At 37.4% G+C, this 18,184-nt stretch overlaps 1 protein-coding gene across 6 annotated transcripts in view; it reads right to left on the bottom strand.

Annotated features, from left to right (window-relative positions):
* Positions 1 to 318: 318 nt before the first annotated feature.
* The window catches only part of WASF3 (WASP family member 3), a 65,816-nt gene continuing 47,950 nt past the window's right edge, over positions 319 to 18,184 (bottom strand). For 5 of the 6 annotated variants that reach the window (XM_066175912.1, XM_066175915.1, XM_066175913.1 and 2 more), the window contains 7 exons: positions 17,211 to 17,345; positions 13,698 to 13,851; positions 13,161 to 13,278; positions 6,537 to 6,703; positions 5,604 to 5,867; positions 3,651 to 4,006; positions 319 to 2,931 (listed from right to left, as the gene is read on the bottom strand). In XM_066175912.1, the coding sequence (XP_066032009.1) occupies positions 2,774 to 2,931; positions 3,651 to 4,006; positions 5,604 to 5,867; positions 6,537 to 6,703; positions 13,161 to 13,278; positions 13,698 to 13,851; positions 17,211 to 17,345 (1,352 nt within the window). In that variant the 3' untranslated portion in view covers positions 319 to 2,773. Of the gene's footprint in view, positions 2,932 to 3,650; positions 4,007 to 5,603; positions 5,868 to 6,536; positions 6,704 to 8,473; positions 8,650 to 13,160; positions 13,279 to 13,697; positions 13,852 to 17,210; positions 17,346 to 18,184 lie in introns of all 6 variants that reach the window. The other variant, XM_066175917.1, reaches the window with a different exon arrangement.

Below are 18,184 nucleotides of genomic sequence, written 5' to 3'. Positions count from 1 at the left end.
AAGCAAAGCTGGCATTTAATGCATTTCACTGGAAAAAAAATCCCTAAAGTTACCTGTAGGGAAATTGATACCTGCTTAGACCAGCCACGAACTTGGAGCTTCAATAAAGGCTGCAAAAGAAGCGAGTAGGGATGTTAGCAGGAGCAGCAGTACTTCAAGGAAATCTGGTTTTTGTAGACTCCATCCTTCATCCCAAGAACATCATGCCTTTGGATCAGAGCTAGCACTTGGAAGCCTTACATTTTCACTTGTGTTATTGGTAAGTTAAAATAAAGATGAACAGCAAAATCTTACTAATCTAAGGAAAGAAACACAGGCTCAAAAGTGAGATTTTATTCATATTTGTTATTATGCACAACCCGAAGTATGATAAAACCAATAAAAACAGCCTAGAATAGTGTTTACATCACTAAATTCAATTCACATTTCCTCCATAAAATAACAAAAGGAAAATGACAACATTGCAGGTTCAGTAAAACAGGTTGGCTACTATGACTGAAAAATTTACACTATCTTCACTGGTGACAACTGATTGCTTGTTTAATGCTTATTATTTAAAATAAGCACAAATTACAAAATTTCAGACACACCCAACTTCTGTGCTCATAAAATATATCTTCTGTCATATCAAATTTTAGTAGACTGGAAAGATATTTCTGCTGAAACATTTCATTTCAGCATGTATCAAAAGAACATCGAGAGTGCTCTCACCACCTATGCAGTGAAGTAACACTGAGGTCCCAGTTGCACCTTCAGCTCCTTCTCTGAAGAATCATTTTGGAGGCCACTGTGCAAACACACCATGATGCCAAGGACAAGCCATCTCCCACATGGTGATGAAAGCCACCATCATACTACAGCCTAAATTCTGTCCTCCCTGGTGGACACACAGACCTCAGACTCCAGGACACAAAATAAAGCATGCTTCAGCTCTGCTTTTTAAGCCAAAGACAAAACCAGCTCCAACTGGGACAGAGATCAGCAAGTACCTTCAGCTGCCCCTGGTTACCAAGAGCTGTGGTTGCTCACCACTATGCAGAGATTGGTCATACCTTGTGTGATAAATTTTAACACCAGCCCTGAGGCAGCATGTTATCCCTCTACCATAAAGGCAGCCAGCACGGATTGAATAATCATATGCAGATTAAAGAGCAATGCAGTAGCCAACAGTTTGCATGCAAACATCGTGTTAGACTGTTACATTCTCAGGACTAAAACTGTTAATGGTGTAAACACAGGTTAGATAATCACCTTTCATTTCTCTTCTTATTTTACATACTTCTTTTAAGAACAGATGGGGGGCGGGCTCACAGAACAAAGGAGGTTTATCAAATGCTAGAGTTGGAATTACACAGACTTCTGTTACAAAGATTAAAACTGTAATCTGGTAAAGAAAGAACTCTTCCCCTGCTATGAATAAAATTTAGAAGCCTCATTAGGCAAAGCAGCAGCCTGACTCTTGGTCCAGCAAAGAAAAACAAAATAAAACAAACCATTTTAATACTGTACTGCTGATTTTAAAAAAAGGAAAACAAGGAAAACAGAGACCTCAAAGCAGACTTTATGGCTGCAACTACGCCTAGGAAAGGACCAAGAAAATGAGTGTGTGTGTATATATGTATATGTATATATATATATATATATACACGGCATAGTACGTCAACAGCCATCAAAACTGCTTTAACTGCCCATGTTTTATCCATGGGATGTACTGGGAAAGAAATACATTCAAAATGAGAGTTCAGAGTCAATGTGCTACATGACTACACATGTACAAATCAACAACAACAGAACTTATTTACACACATTTATACCTACAGGCATAAAGACCAAGTTTAATACTTGTGAAATGTATCTGATTGCTAGATCCAAACTGTTCCAATCTTTAGTAACAGCAGTAGCATTTCTGCACTGCCAATAGCCACAGGGTTTCCACCAGGTCTATCCTGCATCCAGTTGATCTCATCTTAAGACTGAAAAGCTCTACAGGTGTTTTCATTTTCATCTATAACATGGACACGCATCTGCTACCCAGCATAGACTCCCAACACTCTTCTCAACAAGCAGCCAGCAACTTAGAGCTGGTACTGTTACAGACATATCCTGTCTGCTCACCAAATGTTCTTTTTGGATAATGTGGGTTCATTCTTCAAAGTATGTATTTCATCATCTGCTACATTTTTAAGATAAAAAGGAAGATAGTATAAAATCAACTCTGTATGCATAAAAACTTAAGCCCAGAAGTGGTTAAAAATAGACTAAGGTGGGCATAATTAGTACCTAATAAAAAAAGCTAAAAGTTACATTTATGTAACTCAACACTTCACTCAGCCATAGTTAGCTGCCCTCGAAGACCAACAAGCAGACCAATTCACAAGTATCTAAGTCGCTTACATAATTAAAGAATAAGATGTAACGTCAAAAAAATATATTTTATCCCTTCAAGAACAGGAAAGTAAAACAAAATGCTGGTTCTGTAACAGTGCAACAACTGCAGCATATTTTGCACGCAGCACAAGAGTTGCTACATTTAGTGGCACTTAAGTATTATGCAGTAAATACTGAAAGTAAGACAAGTTTCTGATCTGCATAAGCATAATCACATCATTTTTACCAGAGTTGCTAAGCTACAGCATTCTGAATAATACCAATTCAATTTTAGCACTTCCCTCACTAGCCTTAATACATGTCAACGTCCTGCTTTACATCTCGCTAACAAAGCAATCACTGAAGCCAAGTATTTAATGCAGCTGCCAGCGGGCCTGGGCCGCGGTCAATCTGACCAGTCGTTCTCGTCGAACTCAGAGTCGTCGTCAGAGTCGCTGTACTCCACGGCAATGCGCCTCGACAGGATGGTGGCCACGTCATTGCCCACCGGCTCACGCTTCGCCTCCTGCTCACGCTGCTCCTGCACCTTCTTCAGCTGAATTCCTGCACACACAGTTAGTTACTCTCAGACAAAGCTGTCCAGGCAAGAGAGTTCGTGTTTGACCCTGTTATTGGTCAGTTTGTTGTATCCTAACAAAATACTCAGGAAGAAGGAGGGGGAAAACAGAAAGCATGCATTGAGATAAGAGAGCCTCCTTGAGCAAGGAAGAGCGAAAGACAAAAAAGGCAGATGGGAAATAATTCTCAGAGACTGAATCCTTTTGGACTTCTAAAACTGTCAACAAGTGTTGAAGCTAAATATTCAAGACTGTACAGGCCATTTTCATCTGAAGATGAAAGTTTTCAAAGCTGCATTGGGAAATAGTATTAGACCTACAGCTCCATATTGTAAGCAAGGTCAGGAAGAGCTGTAAGTCACTGGTCAAAAAAATCAGTGGGCTGAAGCCTGGTGTTGGGTAATTCAGTTCTTCTGAAAAGAAGCAAAAATCCATGCACATCTACTGGCACTTTACATAATGAACACAAGTGCTGTGTTCTTTAGATTATGTCCACACAAACTCTAGAACATGCTTGACAAAGCTGTGCATCTTCAGGTGTTAGAAAAAGATCCAACCTCTGGTTGACTAATGTCAGAACAGGTGTGTGGTACCCGTGCTTAATGAAATCTCCCAACTGGGAAAAGCAGCCATAAACTCATTTCAGTGGAAAACACTGTGCTCTCACTGGAAAAAACGAATACCTACAACTCAGTGTGCACTTACCCATCCTGATGGCAGCCAGAAGATCGCTCCGTGCATCGCTCATCGGTGCCTGCTTTGCCTCCGATGCTGGAGGAGCATGCATGGGGGAGGAAGAGAGGGATGCACCCGCAGCAGGAGGGCCTGGAGGGGGAGGAGGTGGGCCAGGAGGAGGAGGAGCAGTGACAACAAGCCCACCAGAAGGAGGAGGATGAGTAGCTGCATATGTAGAGCCAGTCACCAGTCCAGAATGGGAAGGTGGCACAGGAAGCTGAAGGGGACTAACAAATGCCGTTTGTGCTGAAGGAATCATGGGTGGGGGAGGAGGAGGAGGAGGACCTGTAGGATTGTAATAATCCACCATCTGAGCTGGGAGCATCCTATATAAAACAGAACCAAAACATTTAATGCATTCAAAGTTAGGACTTACAAAATTATCGCCCCTAAACTGCACTTATCCAACCTCAGGTAAAACAAAAATCAAAAGCAATTTAAACTGATGACTTAAATATGCAAGTGATTGTACATGTAAGAATTGTCAAATATTGCTGATATATTAAGATTTAAGACAAATGTTGAAGTTAAAAGCTATGTCCTTTCAGCACACTACAAAGTGAGCTTTTTATCTTAACTCTCCTGCCTAGTTAAGTATAAAGCTGCATTTCTTATTAAACATCTACTCTGTGGGACTGTTGAGTACAAAGTCTTCGATGAACGAGGGACCAAGAAAACTGCAGACTACACCCTTCAATTCCATAGAAGGTCAAGAGGTAATAGAGGACACAGACATGGAGAACAATGGAAAGGATGAAAGGAAAGATTTACCCAAAGTATCTCACATGCTTCTTTGGTCAAATTCATCAGTTTAAATACCATTTAATTAAATTGATACATTTGGCTGATTCCTTAAATAGGAGGCACAGGGAAGAGCTCATTTCTTGGTTAAAATGTCATTGAAAGAAATCTTAATCAGAAAATCAGAATTGGTAAGAGTTATGAAATGGGTAAAGAACTAGATACAGGAGACAGGAGTTGAAGCAAAGTAACCGATGACACTGAGTGGCACATGTCAGTGTATGACAACTGCAACCCCCTGACAACGGCCATGGACCTGAGACTAAGCACAGTAATGTCTTATACACTGGGAACAACAGAGAAAGGGCAGGCTGGAGCAGTCCTAACTGAGTCATCTGCACCACTGACAGCCATGAATCAGGCAAATGCTATCCTAGGATGCATCAAGCAAGGGTGACAAACCTTGGCTTGCATAGTGAAAAACAACACAGGGAAGAATGACTATAACTTTCCTGGGGTTACAACTTCAAAGTTTAAGCTTTTTACACAAAAGAACAGATAGACTCATTACAAAACAGATGTCTTCTTGCTACAGGAGAACCAGAACTCCGGAGTGAGCATCCAGGCTTGAATGCATTCAGGCAAAATATCTACACAGGCATTTGATAAATCTCTGTCTTGAATTAAAAAGTGGCATTCCTCCTGTGCCAGTACAGAATGTGTGTCTGAGGACACCCCTTCCAATTCTGTCACAAGCTTCTCTAAAAAGGCATTTCAGGGATGCAACAAAGACTGCCAGATTAATCACAATCAACAATACTCTTTCTGCACATTTCCTGAAGTTTAAAATATTATCCAAATTACCCTGTAACTACTTTCCACTTTAAAGGAAAATTATCCCTTCTTCTAAATTGTATTAGGCACCCTTAATATTTTACAATCATAGTGATGTCACCAATACACACTTCATTCAATACAAACTTGATTATTTCTGCTTTCACTATTTCTTTACTTAAATTCAGTTCATACATAGAAATTATACCAATTTTCTTCTGTCCTCCCCAAGGAGGTAACTAATGTATTTGGGGTCTTTTTCTTTGATGTATTACACATTATGATCGTTATGAAAAACATGCATTCCTCTGGTTTTGCCAAGAATCCACTAGAATAAATCAGATTTACCCATATTCTGCTGGTACCACAGGTACTGAGCTGTGCTGGCCATCTGAAGGCTGGGGTGGAGGTGGAGGTGGTTGCTGAGGTCTGTTTAGAGTGGCGTGTCGTACAGTGGTGGAGGGTGGTCTGTATTCATGTTCATGGCTTTGGGGTGCTGCCATGTACTGTGGACCATCTCCTGCTCCATAGGAAGGCATTGCTATCTGCTGATGGAGGGAATGGTTCGGAGTAGCAGGATAAGAATAATCTGTAACATCAGATGCATGGGACCTAAAATTAAAGTAAATTGATACAGAAGGACAGATTGTGTAAGTGTAACAGGGCATTATCTAAACAACTGACAAAATACGCTGAAAAGAATACAATCAGCATTACTTTTCTTGCAAGAGGATTCCCCAATTTATCAAGCACCACTCCCTTTTAAGTCCATAGAAAGCACAAGAATTTTAGTAGCCATAAGGAAGCTCATGGTTTTTGCCAATGATTTCGACAGTCCACTGTTTGAAATGATAATACTTACCAGCCTGCCACAAGTTAACAATGGCAGCAGAAAAAGAAAAGCAATACTACAAGCGCTTGCAATTATGCAGAAGAACATACTTTACCAATGCGGAGAAAACCAATTTCAAAGTTAGAAAATGCTTTTTATTTTGTTTGTACAATTAATTTTGTTGGAAAGGCTTAAAGAAACTGGGAAATGTAAGCATTAGTTGAGCAGAGAGTTCATAAAGATACAAAGTTTAGGATGCTCTGTCAAATAAGCCCAAGAGAGGGAGCAAAAGGATCTTTTCATCCCATTACTGTGAAGACTTGTTTTAGTAATGAACAGTGGTGCAGCCTGGCTTTTAGTAAACACAGTGAACCGATGCACTTATCTGTGAGACTGGAAGCAAGGTAAGCAACAAAAGCCAGGGCTTTGAGCAAAACAAAACAACAAACCCTTTGGGCATTTTGTCCTCTTTCATGCTTCCTGCCTGTTCCATTTTCTTTGCGTCACTCATGAACTCAATGCCCATTTTCCTTCTCTCCCACTCTTCTTTTCTTGTTCTTACTTTTCTCACATTAATTTGCTGGTTTCTGTTTGGATTCAGCTTGTGTTTCTCTCTCTAAAGTACAATAAGTATAACAAATACATTGTAAATTGCCACAGTCCAAACACCGGCATGTCAACATTTAATGTTTTAGTCTTACAATTAGCAAACCAGAAGAAATATGACTGTTTTTTTTAACTTTAGCAGTAGAAAAAAACCCCACAGTATAATCAAATACACTGCTTTGGGACCTGACTTACAAAATACTGCTCATGCAGTAGCTGGCAGCATGAAAATCTCTCTCAAACCAGTACATACTGTATGTACAGGCTTTTCATAGCTGAAGACTACTCCAAGGTAAAAAATAGAAAGCTCTCCCTCCATTTCAATACCATTCTCAGAATTAACCCTTCATGGATGTAAAACAGATTTCAGGATTCAATCTCAGATACTTGATTCACTGAAATATAAAGTACTCCATAATTTATAAAGTATAAAAGGCTCACGTAAGTACAAGATATCTGTCACACAAACAACATCAAAATCCAACACAGTCACATCCTACAATTTCTGCTTAAAAAAAAAATCCCACAGACTGCAAATACCACAGATATCTGGAAACAGCTAAATACATGTTGACACTCCTGGGAGATAAAAACAAATTATTTCAATATGACAATTTAAACTAAGGAATCCTGGAAGCAAGCTGTTAAATCTGAAAAAAAAAAAAAATAAGAAGTGTGAAACAGAACTCCTGATGAAAAAACCCACACCTTTTACTGATCAACCTATGTAAAGCTTGGTCAGTCTGCAGTGTTTCATTAAGACTAACAGGAGACAAAGTTTTCCATTAGAAACTGTAAAATAAAACCAACCAACCAAAGGTTTTTAGACAGGGAGGGAGTCTGAATACATTACTGAAAGACCAATAGGAAGATCGAATACTACGTTTTAATTACAAGTTCATTACTTTTCACAAAGACCACAACATTACAAAGTTCTGAGCAGATTTTTTTTCTTTTAAATCGATCTCCACTGGACAGTGTACTAAAGGTATCAGTCCACACTCCTGCAGTGGTAGCTGCCTCCTCAACCTAGCCATTCAACAATTTAACCACTTTTCGCAGTGGACTCTATTTATTTCTATGTTTATTGCTAGCAGTTAATCACAACAGACACAGGAAATAAAATGAGTGGGAAAATTCTCTGGTGAGGCCAGAATAGTGTAAAAATGAAGACTTCAATGCACATCAGGTGACTCCCACAGAGCTCAAAGAGAATCTCAGTCAATGAAGATGAATTCTGCTGCATACCTCTAAGCAGAGATTTTTGTTATTTCAAGCAGTAACATCTCATCTGATTGTGTAGCTTGTTTTTTAGGCTAATGTAACATCAAAAAGCTAAACTCTTCTCCCACCGAAGCAATCTTTACAGGCAAATGTATTCTTGACTGAGTAGATCACAGAAAAATATTTATTAAGCTACCAGCAGAGCACCAAACAACAAACTAGACACTAAGGAAGAGCTACTGACATTATCTAGCAGAGGCTTAAATGTTTTGTAACTACAGCTACTGAAGATCAAATATAAAGCATGCAGCAAACACTTCTTTCTCTGCAATACACAACATTATGATGTCAAAATGCTCATGCAAAGCTGAGGAAGAAAAAAATCATTACAGAATCCATTATGCCATTTATGCTTTAAAATAAATTTGAAAAGAGTGTTTTAAACATGCACTGTACGTTTTGTCTAACTATTCCCATCCTGTAAAAACACCTAATTCTACTCAGGATTGCTGAACATACAAGTGTGGTATAAGAAACAGCTTTGCTGTAAACAGACCTAGTATCTGGGGACAGTGATCCCTCGGAAGATGCTCCATGGTACACACTTTGAGACAACCTGTTGTCAGGTCTAAGCTCTTTGTCATATGCCATCATATTCCACTCCTGGCGTCTGTTCCTGGCTTTTCTAACCTTTTTCACCTCACGGGTGGTGCCATCTATACGCTTTTGCTCCTAATGTCCAAACAAAAGAAATAAAGCATGCAAAGAGAGAGAAAAAAGGAAAGGAAGAAAGCTGGTTAAAATGCAGTTAGAGTGCATGAAAATAAGACCAGATTTACAGATGAAGTCAGGTCTTCATCAAATTTCTCTGCACTGAAAATAAGTAGACCTCCTTACACTGTGAACCTCACTAGCAGCAGGACTTTTGATTTGCCTTTGTTCTGTAGGATGCATGTGCTACTGTGATGCCAATCTCCTGGTTTTCCTAAAACAGAAATGTGACCAATTTTAAAAGTCACAAAATTGAACTTCTTCTGACATCATGTCTTTTATTCAGACCACCCTGAAGCACTTGTAATTTTCATCTCCTGAAAATCAAACTTCTGAGAATGTTAAATAAGCTCAGGGCTATTCTGATTATTCATTATGGTCACAATCAACAGGGCCTGGGGAAGTATGGAGAAATTGGACACACTTTCCTATTCCATAGTCTATGTGAAATTATTTTTGTTTGTTTTAACTTCCTCTCCCTTCTTAGATCTAATTAACTACCGTTATTCCTCCTAGTTTCTCCTCATTATCGTCTCCCATTATCCGATATAAAAATGAATTACACTAATTCTCTCTGCAGTGAGACAGTAATACCCAGGCCAGCAGTATATTACAGCTTGAGAGGTTCATGACAAACTTGGCTGCTTTTATCTTTCACTATATCATCAGGCTCAACCAATGTCAGTGTTTATCATACCTAATTACCTCACTGATAGCAAGATCTCCTAATATTGGGACCCAATGCTTTCATTCACACCGTGGAAATGTTGTACTCACCTACTTCTGACTACTCAGTATGAATGTAAAAATCATAGTGGTGCTTCAGCACAAAAAATAAACAAGAATGCTCAATTCAGACTGAGAAGGGTCTGCTACTCCTTTTCTCAGTATTCTTGAGAGCATAGGGGTTTTGTTGCAATCAGCTCTAGATACCACACCTTAGAATACATGTTTTATCTATTTGTAGGTTGGTATTAGGCTTTTGGCTGTTAGAGAAATAGTTTCTCATGAAAGAATTATATTGTTATTCTGAGAATGCAGTCAATGAATTGTACTGAGAGAAGAGCTTGGTCAAATTCTGGCAGGCAAGCCTTTTACTGAGGAATCCAGACCCACAAAATAAGAGATAATAGTTGGAAAGTCAGCTCAACAAAAAGTTCATCACAGATGAAGACAGGTTTTTTACTCCAACTGTCAAAGAGCACTGAGTAAATAATTCTGAAATAATGTGTTTGGCATAACGTAACTAACAAAAAACTACCAAATAGCTAACTTGCCCTTGTTTCAGATCTCTTGCTCATTCATGCATGTTTGCGTGAGGGACCTGCTGACCCTACTAACATTCAGAATGACAGAAAAGACTTTCTGAAGTTCCACACCCCAATGTTTTGACAACTCTTGCTCATTTCTACAGTAAACAAATCTTTGGTCTGAATTATGTTAAATAACAATGATCATCTTGGTTCTTAATCAGTTCCCCCAAAATATTTTTCCTCCACAAACTTTTTAGAATCACCCTCTTTTTATGTCTGATAACCACTTTTTCACATCAAATTCTGCCAACACAGGATTTGGAGGAGAAGGGGACACAGATTCAGTCATGCTTTATTTTAAATATATAGAGTTTTGGGAATTGCCATGGTTGAAAATATGCTTGTTAAAAGCTTTTCATCTGCCTTTTGCAATTATTTGCTGCAGATGTTTTGGGTTAATTTTTGACTTTTATCCCGATTAATTTTTTAGGATTTTGTTACCGGAGTCGTATTATATTTCAGAAGAAAGCTCAAGTGAGCCTTATCACTGAAAACAGTTTTGTCTTCTCTCAGAACAAAAATTTTGTCATCTAGGGGTCACAATAATATAATTCTTGAAAGATTCTACATAAAATAAATATCCACCTTTTGACCAATATATGACACTGGTGGGAAGACAATAATTTTGCTACAATTCCTGTACAATCATGAGTGCTTACATGACTGCTTACAGTTACTGCTTACTATTTAGAAGTTTAGTTTTAAAGAGGTTTTTTTTAATGAAAAGGTAAATACATATGGATGCATAAACAACAAAAAATAAACACAAAGCTTAGCTGGCTTTAATTGGATCAGATTTCAGCTGGACAGGTGGTTCCAGACCAGCCTCTGTAAGCATGCTAATGAATAAATACACTTGAATCCTTTTTACTCAAGCAGTACTAAACCCTACTGGTAGTGATATTTTGATTAAATATTATATCAATACATCTCTAAAACATCAAATGTCTTCCAAAACAGTGGGGCAGCCCTATTACTAGCAGCTGACAAAGCTACATATAGCTCTAAGAGTAGTTTTAATTGTTCCAGTAGCAGTTTCATTCCTTTGACAATGGTGACAGCCCTAGCTTTACTACCCAAGGCAAAGATGACAGAGCTGTAGGGGAGCTGAAGCCTTTCCAGATAATTACAGCTGGAAAACAGTTCTCAGAAAATTAAAGTAATATTAAGAGGAGTTACTTATTCTTTTTTAACTAACTGTAATAGAAGCTGTGGCAGACAAGTGGGTGCTGTAGATTAAGCCAGAAAACAGGTACATAATTCATGTTGGCAGGAAATTATTTCAGCAAACACAAAATGTATTAGAGCCTTCAAACAGGATTGAGTTAATTGTAAGTTTGGTATTTGCACCAAGAATTAGCAAATGATATTTCAAGCATCTTAATAAAGAATTAAGAGCTAGTAATAAAAAGTAGTTCAGCAAGTATTTGCAGTACTTTCAAAAAACTGGAAGCACTTTGAGCCTAGAGTATTTTCCTGACCACAAATTTACAAAATCCTACCAAAACACAAGACATCAAGAATGGTTTCTGAAATACAAGCTTCCCAAATCTCAAAAATTTTACTTGCTTGAATAGCTAATTCTTCTCAGATAAAAAGCCAGAACAATAAAGAGCAAATCTGAACAACCTTCCTTTGTGTAATCAGAACTGCCCTATCTACAGTCATTCAATTTAGAGTACTACTGATATATACCAAGACAAAACTACACTGAATTCTCAGACCCTGATCTACGGGAAATAAAAAAAAATAGACTACACAGATTTTAAACATAAAGAATTAAAATTACAGTTTTCTTCAGAAAAATGTTCACCTGAAAGAGCCAAATCAGAGGAAGCCTGTTAGATATTTTCAACTAAACTGTATCCAGAAACAAAAAACATTATATTTGGGGCAAGGCAATTAAACTTCTCACAAACCTCCTGCTGCAACAGCTCAAACACTTAGGGCAAATTACCAAAATAATGCTGGAAAACTGATTCTCTGGTGCGGGGACTACTCTTAGATTTTACTAAGCACCTGAAAAAATGAGGCTAAAAACTAGCTTTATTTGGTCAGCTGAGTAGGATGGCATTTGGATGTCTAGCTTGTACTTTGCTAAACAATGCACAATTATTTCACCCGCACAGTTTCTCAACAATGATGGAAGTTTTGGGCTTCTGTAGAGTACAAATTGAGTAAAGAATTCTCATTTAATAGACTGAAAATCTAAGTTCAGCTATCAAATTGTTAATAAATGCTCTGGATTCATTCCTGGTTACTGCTACCATAAGGACAAAAATAAAAGAAAAAGACCAATTGGTTCAGCAATCTGTAGAACAAAGTGTGCCTGGCAGATATCTCACCTAAACCATCCTGCTCTCTAAAGGACCCAGAACATGCAACATTTGAAAACCATCTTCTGGAAACTTAAACCTGAAATTTCTTTCCCTCACAAAGGGAACTTTATCCACCCAAACTCAAGTCTATGCTGCTTTCTTCTTAGTTGGACTTGGCACATATTTAATCAAATCAAATAGCACTTCAGCCAAAATTTATCAAGGGCTACTTCTGTGATGTATGGCTATAATCCCACCTGATTGGAATTGAGCATATTTGCATTTGTAGACTGTAATAAGACAAGTAAAATCTACAAAAAATATACCATGGAGAGAAATAAGTGGGATGTGTTGCCTAAGTTAAAGTCTAAAAGTAACTTTATATATATAAAGTAGTTTTGTAGAAATCGTTCAAAAGGAATAAAGAAATGTTCAACTGATTTTATAACTTCTTATAAAAGCATCTGTATTTTTTCCTTTAAAATCAGAATGGGGAACTGGAATGGAAAAACTTCTAATTCCAATTCCTTTCCTCTCCCATTACAGTGTCTTTTTCTGGAGCACAGCAGGGCCATTTTTCTGGGTACCAATAAGCAGATACTGGCAAAGGATTTAAGTAAGCACCTTGGAAGGTAACAACAGCACTCCTAAAATTCAATTTGCTGCCTTCTTAATGTAGAAAGGATAAGCTATAAAAATGGAATGCACTGAATCTACAGCCATACAAAGAGGAACAATCCTTCCATGCACACAAACTAAGAATGACCTGGCAATTTTTATGCCTGGACAACTGCACATAAAATTGTAATGCACAAATGTACTATTACGTTTCTGCTTTTACCTTTTGTCTCCTCTTTTCTTTTCGCTTATCTTCAGTATCTTGTAACATTTTTTCTTTCCAAAGATCAAAAAAATAGGAAGGATCGGTATAAAACTTCAATCCGTCTTTCTTATCATCCCTGGAAAAACAGCAGAAGAAAAGCTAAAAACACATGAACTAGTATGCCTTAAATCCAGAAAACTTACTTTTGATGATCATCCAAGCCTTAAGCTGATCAGTAACAACCCTTACTTATGGATGTCCATAAACAAATACCACCATTGCCTGTAGCAGCAGAAAAACACATCCTTTGGTCATAAATCCTACACATTTACCTTTCAATTAAAAATTCTTAAAAATCAAATACACAGCAAATGCTGTGCTATACCATTCTTAAAAAAGAAACAAATTGTTTATTGCAGATTGAGTTTTCTCCATCTTAAAAAATCAAATCTCAATAATCGATATAGCTTTTCCCTTCTGCTCTAATTAATCTCTGCATACAATTTGGAAATAAAGGGAAAAGTACAAAAAGGTAAACAATCAATATTTCTTTACCTATAAGGTGATAGAATATTCAGAGGCGGTGGTTTGTCACTTTGATTATAAATATCAGCCACCGGGTTTGGAATGCTGTTCTTTGAAACTACCTGCTGGTCTTGAACTGTTGAGCTCTTGAATGCTTTTTTCATGTTGATATCCTGTAAGGATACTGTTAGAAATAGAAATACATTTACCATAGGTCTCAAATGAAAGTGGATACACAACATCCATTTTCCGCTAATTATTTGAAATATTTTCAGCAAGTTAACAGAAAGACACGTTCCTTAGTGGACAATCCTGATATTTAAGCACAAAGGCATGTAAGAATTACCATACAAAAACAGATTTAAGTCTCACTTGGTCCAGAACCTCACTTAAAATAATGTGACCATCGACTGTATCTTGGAAGATGATGCAAGAATGCTGTCACATGCAGATGTCCAACCATTTCCCCGTTTTATAAGGTTTATCCTAGAGTTCTAACAGCAGAAAGACTGGCTTCAAGACTGAAAGACAAGGTCTGGTATTCCTCTGACACAGTGTGTTTTATAATTACACATGGTATCCCTACACATTCCACCCCATTCAAAGTATAATTAAATTACAGCTGCAACAACCTCCTGTGACAGTTCCACTTATTTTCCTCTGTTTCAACTCCTAAGCCTTCCCATATAATTGAACACTACTTCCTCCTAAGTTCTGCTCATGTCTCTACAGAGAGAAATACTTGCACTCTCGTACTTTCATTTTATCTTTTCACATACACAGCTCTGGGGGAAATGACACCAAGCTTTTCATTCTTTCCTTTCAAATGGAAGATTTAAGTTGGTTTTAATTGTTCCTGTCACTTTTTTACCAAGAGTTTATTTCCCTCTTAAGACAAGTTTTCACAAGTTGCAGCAATCACTGTTAAAGAAGATCCAGTTAAAGGCCAATCACAATTTAAAAGTGGCAGTAAGCTCTTGATATCTTCTACCCCTAAGCACCCTGAAATACAGGTTTTTAGACTGCAGCTGAAGAGGATGTTGAAGTCTTCACTGGGTTGCCTACAATGACACTGACCACTTCTGGATTCGATCCAAGTGTTTTTTACGAGTGTAAACTGTAGGACTTGTGCAAACAAAATGCACTGGCTTAGTCTCTTTTTATTCCCATTGGCATTTCATCTAACACTTCTCACCCATTCATCTAATTTATTTGGTCTCAAGGACAAACTGTGAGAAACTCCCTAAGGTAAATGAAGAGTAATGGCCAAAAATGTAGTACACTGATGACCTGAAAAAAGAAAAAGGGATGAAATTTTACACTGCTACTGTTTGTCATGATGGACACTCAGACGTCTCTGCCCAACTAGTTTTGTTATCTTGTGCTGCTGAGGTCTTGCTTCTCACTCCAAGAACTACTTCACTTCTTCTGTAACTTTTACAATAGCAGAAACTAAAAATAGAATATTTAATGTCTAATAGGTGTTCCCCCATTCACATCATCTGAAGTATCAAAATATCATTTTTCAAAGTACTTGCTATTTAAACCTGTCTGTAAGTATAAGGTATTTCAGGCAGATTTTTTAGACATATATATCTCAAACAAAATGTTTCATTCTTCTTTGATGACATTTTGAGGAGATTCAAAAGAATAAAAAAAAAATCTGGAGATTTTTAGAATAAGTTATTTATATATTTTTGAAAACTTACCTCAATTATTTAATTTTTTTTCAACTATAGTTTTTTATACACACTGTATTAGTTATAGCTAGAAATACAAGAAATCACTGATGCAATCAAATCTGAAGGGCTTTTTAAAACAACCATGCAATTTTGACATTTTGCTGAAATGCCAAAGCTATCCAGAAACATGCTATTTCTGACAGTACAATGAATTATTATAAAGACTTCAACTTCTACAGGGAAATAGCTAATAAAATTTACTACTGACACTAAGGTGACAGCAGTTTGTATATATAGCTTATTAATATGAAGCATGATTAGCAATGCAAGAGTAACAACTGCTGTCAATTTAAAATAAACACTGATTAAATTCTCAGTCCATACACTAGTTTCCTAAAAATTGCTTTTAATTATTCTCCAAACTCTGAAAACTAGATGGGTGGTACTGCATAACACTAATGAGACTTTAATGAGGCATTAAAAAAAAAAAAAAAAAAAAAAAAAAAAAAAAAAAAAAACACACACCACCAAAACCCAGCAGCAAAACCAACTGCATTTCCAAAAGTACAGTGTACTAATATCATCTAGTTTGCCCATACTACCAACACAATATGCCTCAAAAACTCAGCAGAACAGTGATCCCACAGGAGCTTAGTTTATGTTCCCATATAGCTCTTGACTCCTAAGACAGCAAAATGCAGGTGCTTGTACCAAAAAATCAGAGCGGTTTGGTTTGGAGGGGACCTTAAATATTATCTCATTCCAATCCCCCTACCATGGACAAAGACAACTTTCATTTAAGTAGGTTTCTTCAGAGACAGGGCATCCACAGCTTCTCTGGGCAAGTGTGATAGCCTAACAGTTAATATGTTCCAAAACCATAAAACAATGACATGTAACAATATCCAGACAGTAACGAGCTAAAAAAGGAAGGCTAAATATTACACCATTACACTATTAAATATCAACAGTAAAATTTATATTGGCACTAATTATTGGCACTATAAATAAACTACAGAAATCTGAATGGCAAGTAAAATATACAACCCATATAAATAGCACTATTAAATCTATCACAAGTAGCATTAACTACTATGAGTCGATATTACACTACTGTACTGATATAAAAAGCTTTTACATTTTAGTAAATGTCAGGAATCATCAAAACAGGAAGTATAGGCATTGGCTGGCTCAGACATGTAGCATGGAGGCCAAGATGCAGGTTAGCAGCTTTTAAAGCTAGACACAGAAATGTTTTGCCTACCCAAGTAAGTGCTTTCAAACAATATAATTATTTTACTGAAATCCTGTGTTTTTACTGTGTATTTATGAAGTGAATGACCATGTTCGTAAGCAGGAAATATTTTTAAAGGAAATACAGTTTCTAGTGAGTAGAACCCCTAAAAAATTTCACCTAGTTGATCCAAACACAGTGCCTTGTTTAGATACAGAGTATTATACCATCTTTGATGACCACAGAACAGAGCAACATACTAATGTAGTTTGTGGATACCCTACCCTGGAATTAATAGGGACACCCAGTGTCTGAAACTTTTTCCAATATTCTGACTTACTTCCAGTAAAGTCTGTATTTATTAATTTATGATTTACTACACTCACAAAGTTTTCCTCTTGAAAAAGTCAGCTAAATAGCTCCATTACTACATTACTACAAGTATTCTTGACTCAAGAATTCTTTTACTTGTTCTGCTAAAATGATTATTCCCAGCTTGCCTTACTGAGACGACAAGATGAAATATCAGCACAGGATTACTTTGAAAAGACAGAGGTTATTGTGCAATTAAACACTGTGGTCTTGTCAATATCACTTCTGGCTCAGTGCTTTCATGCAATTACCTACCCTCTTCCACTGTTGAATCCAGCTGGGTGACTTTGACAGCAAGACGATCAATTCTGTCTTGGAGGGAATTTGCTCTGATGTAGAAGCTGTTGGCCTCATTAAACAATTCACCAAATATGTCTTCAGCATGTTTGCCTGTGTAAGAAAATAGACAAGGAAATCCCTTTGCTAGTGGCTTACGAAACACAAGACAAGTGGCTTCAATATCATGCAGTATAATAAAACACAGTAGCTGTAGGATCAGAACAGCGCAGTTTGTCCTCCAGCAAAATTAGGGGCAACAGATTTGTACAAAAATGTCAAAATATACCATATATTCTGTCTGAAGTCTATTCTTCTGGACATCCTGGTTAGCAGTCTTCTTATAAACACAGAGAGACTTACAAATTCTAATCTTTATGTAGCTGAACTAGTGCCAACTGACAGACAACTGAACATCAAAACCTGCCTCTGTGATGAAAAGGCCTAAAGTTACTGCAGTCCATAAAAGCTTCTGAAGTACATTTTGAAATTAAAATCTTGCAATCCATAGTGACTAAGATTTAATTTTAAGCATAAGCACAGGCCAACACCAAAATTAAAGCAGCATGAAACAGATAAAAACAGATAAAAACCAGGGCTCTCCTGCAAAGCAGCCCGCTTACCTCTACAAATGCCGACTGCACATGTTGGTGTCCCTGGAGCCATTTGAGAGAGGGTCAGAGGCCACTGACCACATGTACCCACGGACACACAGGACTTGGTGCACAACCTTTTCAGCATCCCTTTCACTGCTGTATGTTCTCAATCACTGTGGAGTGGACAGTGCAGTCCAGATCACCAAATCACTGAATCAATTAGGTTGGAAAAGACCTCTGAGATCACTGAGTCCAACCTATGTTCTAAATTATCACAACAACTAGACCATGACATCAAGTGCAACATCCAGTCTTTCCTTTGACACCTCCAAGGGATGATGTTAAATCTTCACAATC

Source organism: Chamaea fasciata, unplaced genomic scaffold (genome assembly GCF_029207755.1).
Source record: "Chamaea fasciata isolate MVZ Bird 193981 ecotype frontalis unplaced genomic scaffold, bChaFas1.0.hap1 SCAF_2, whole genome shotgun sequence".
Lineage (NCBI taxonomy): Eukaryota > Metazoa > Chordata > Aves > Passeriformes > Sylviidae > Chamaea > Chamaea fasciata.
Note: the sequence above shows the minus strand (reverse complement) of the source record. Positions and strands in the feature narration are given on the sequence as shown.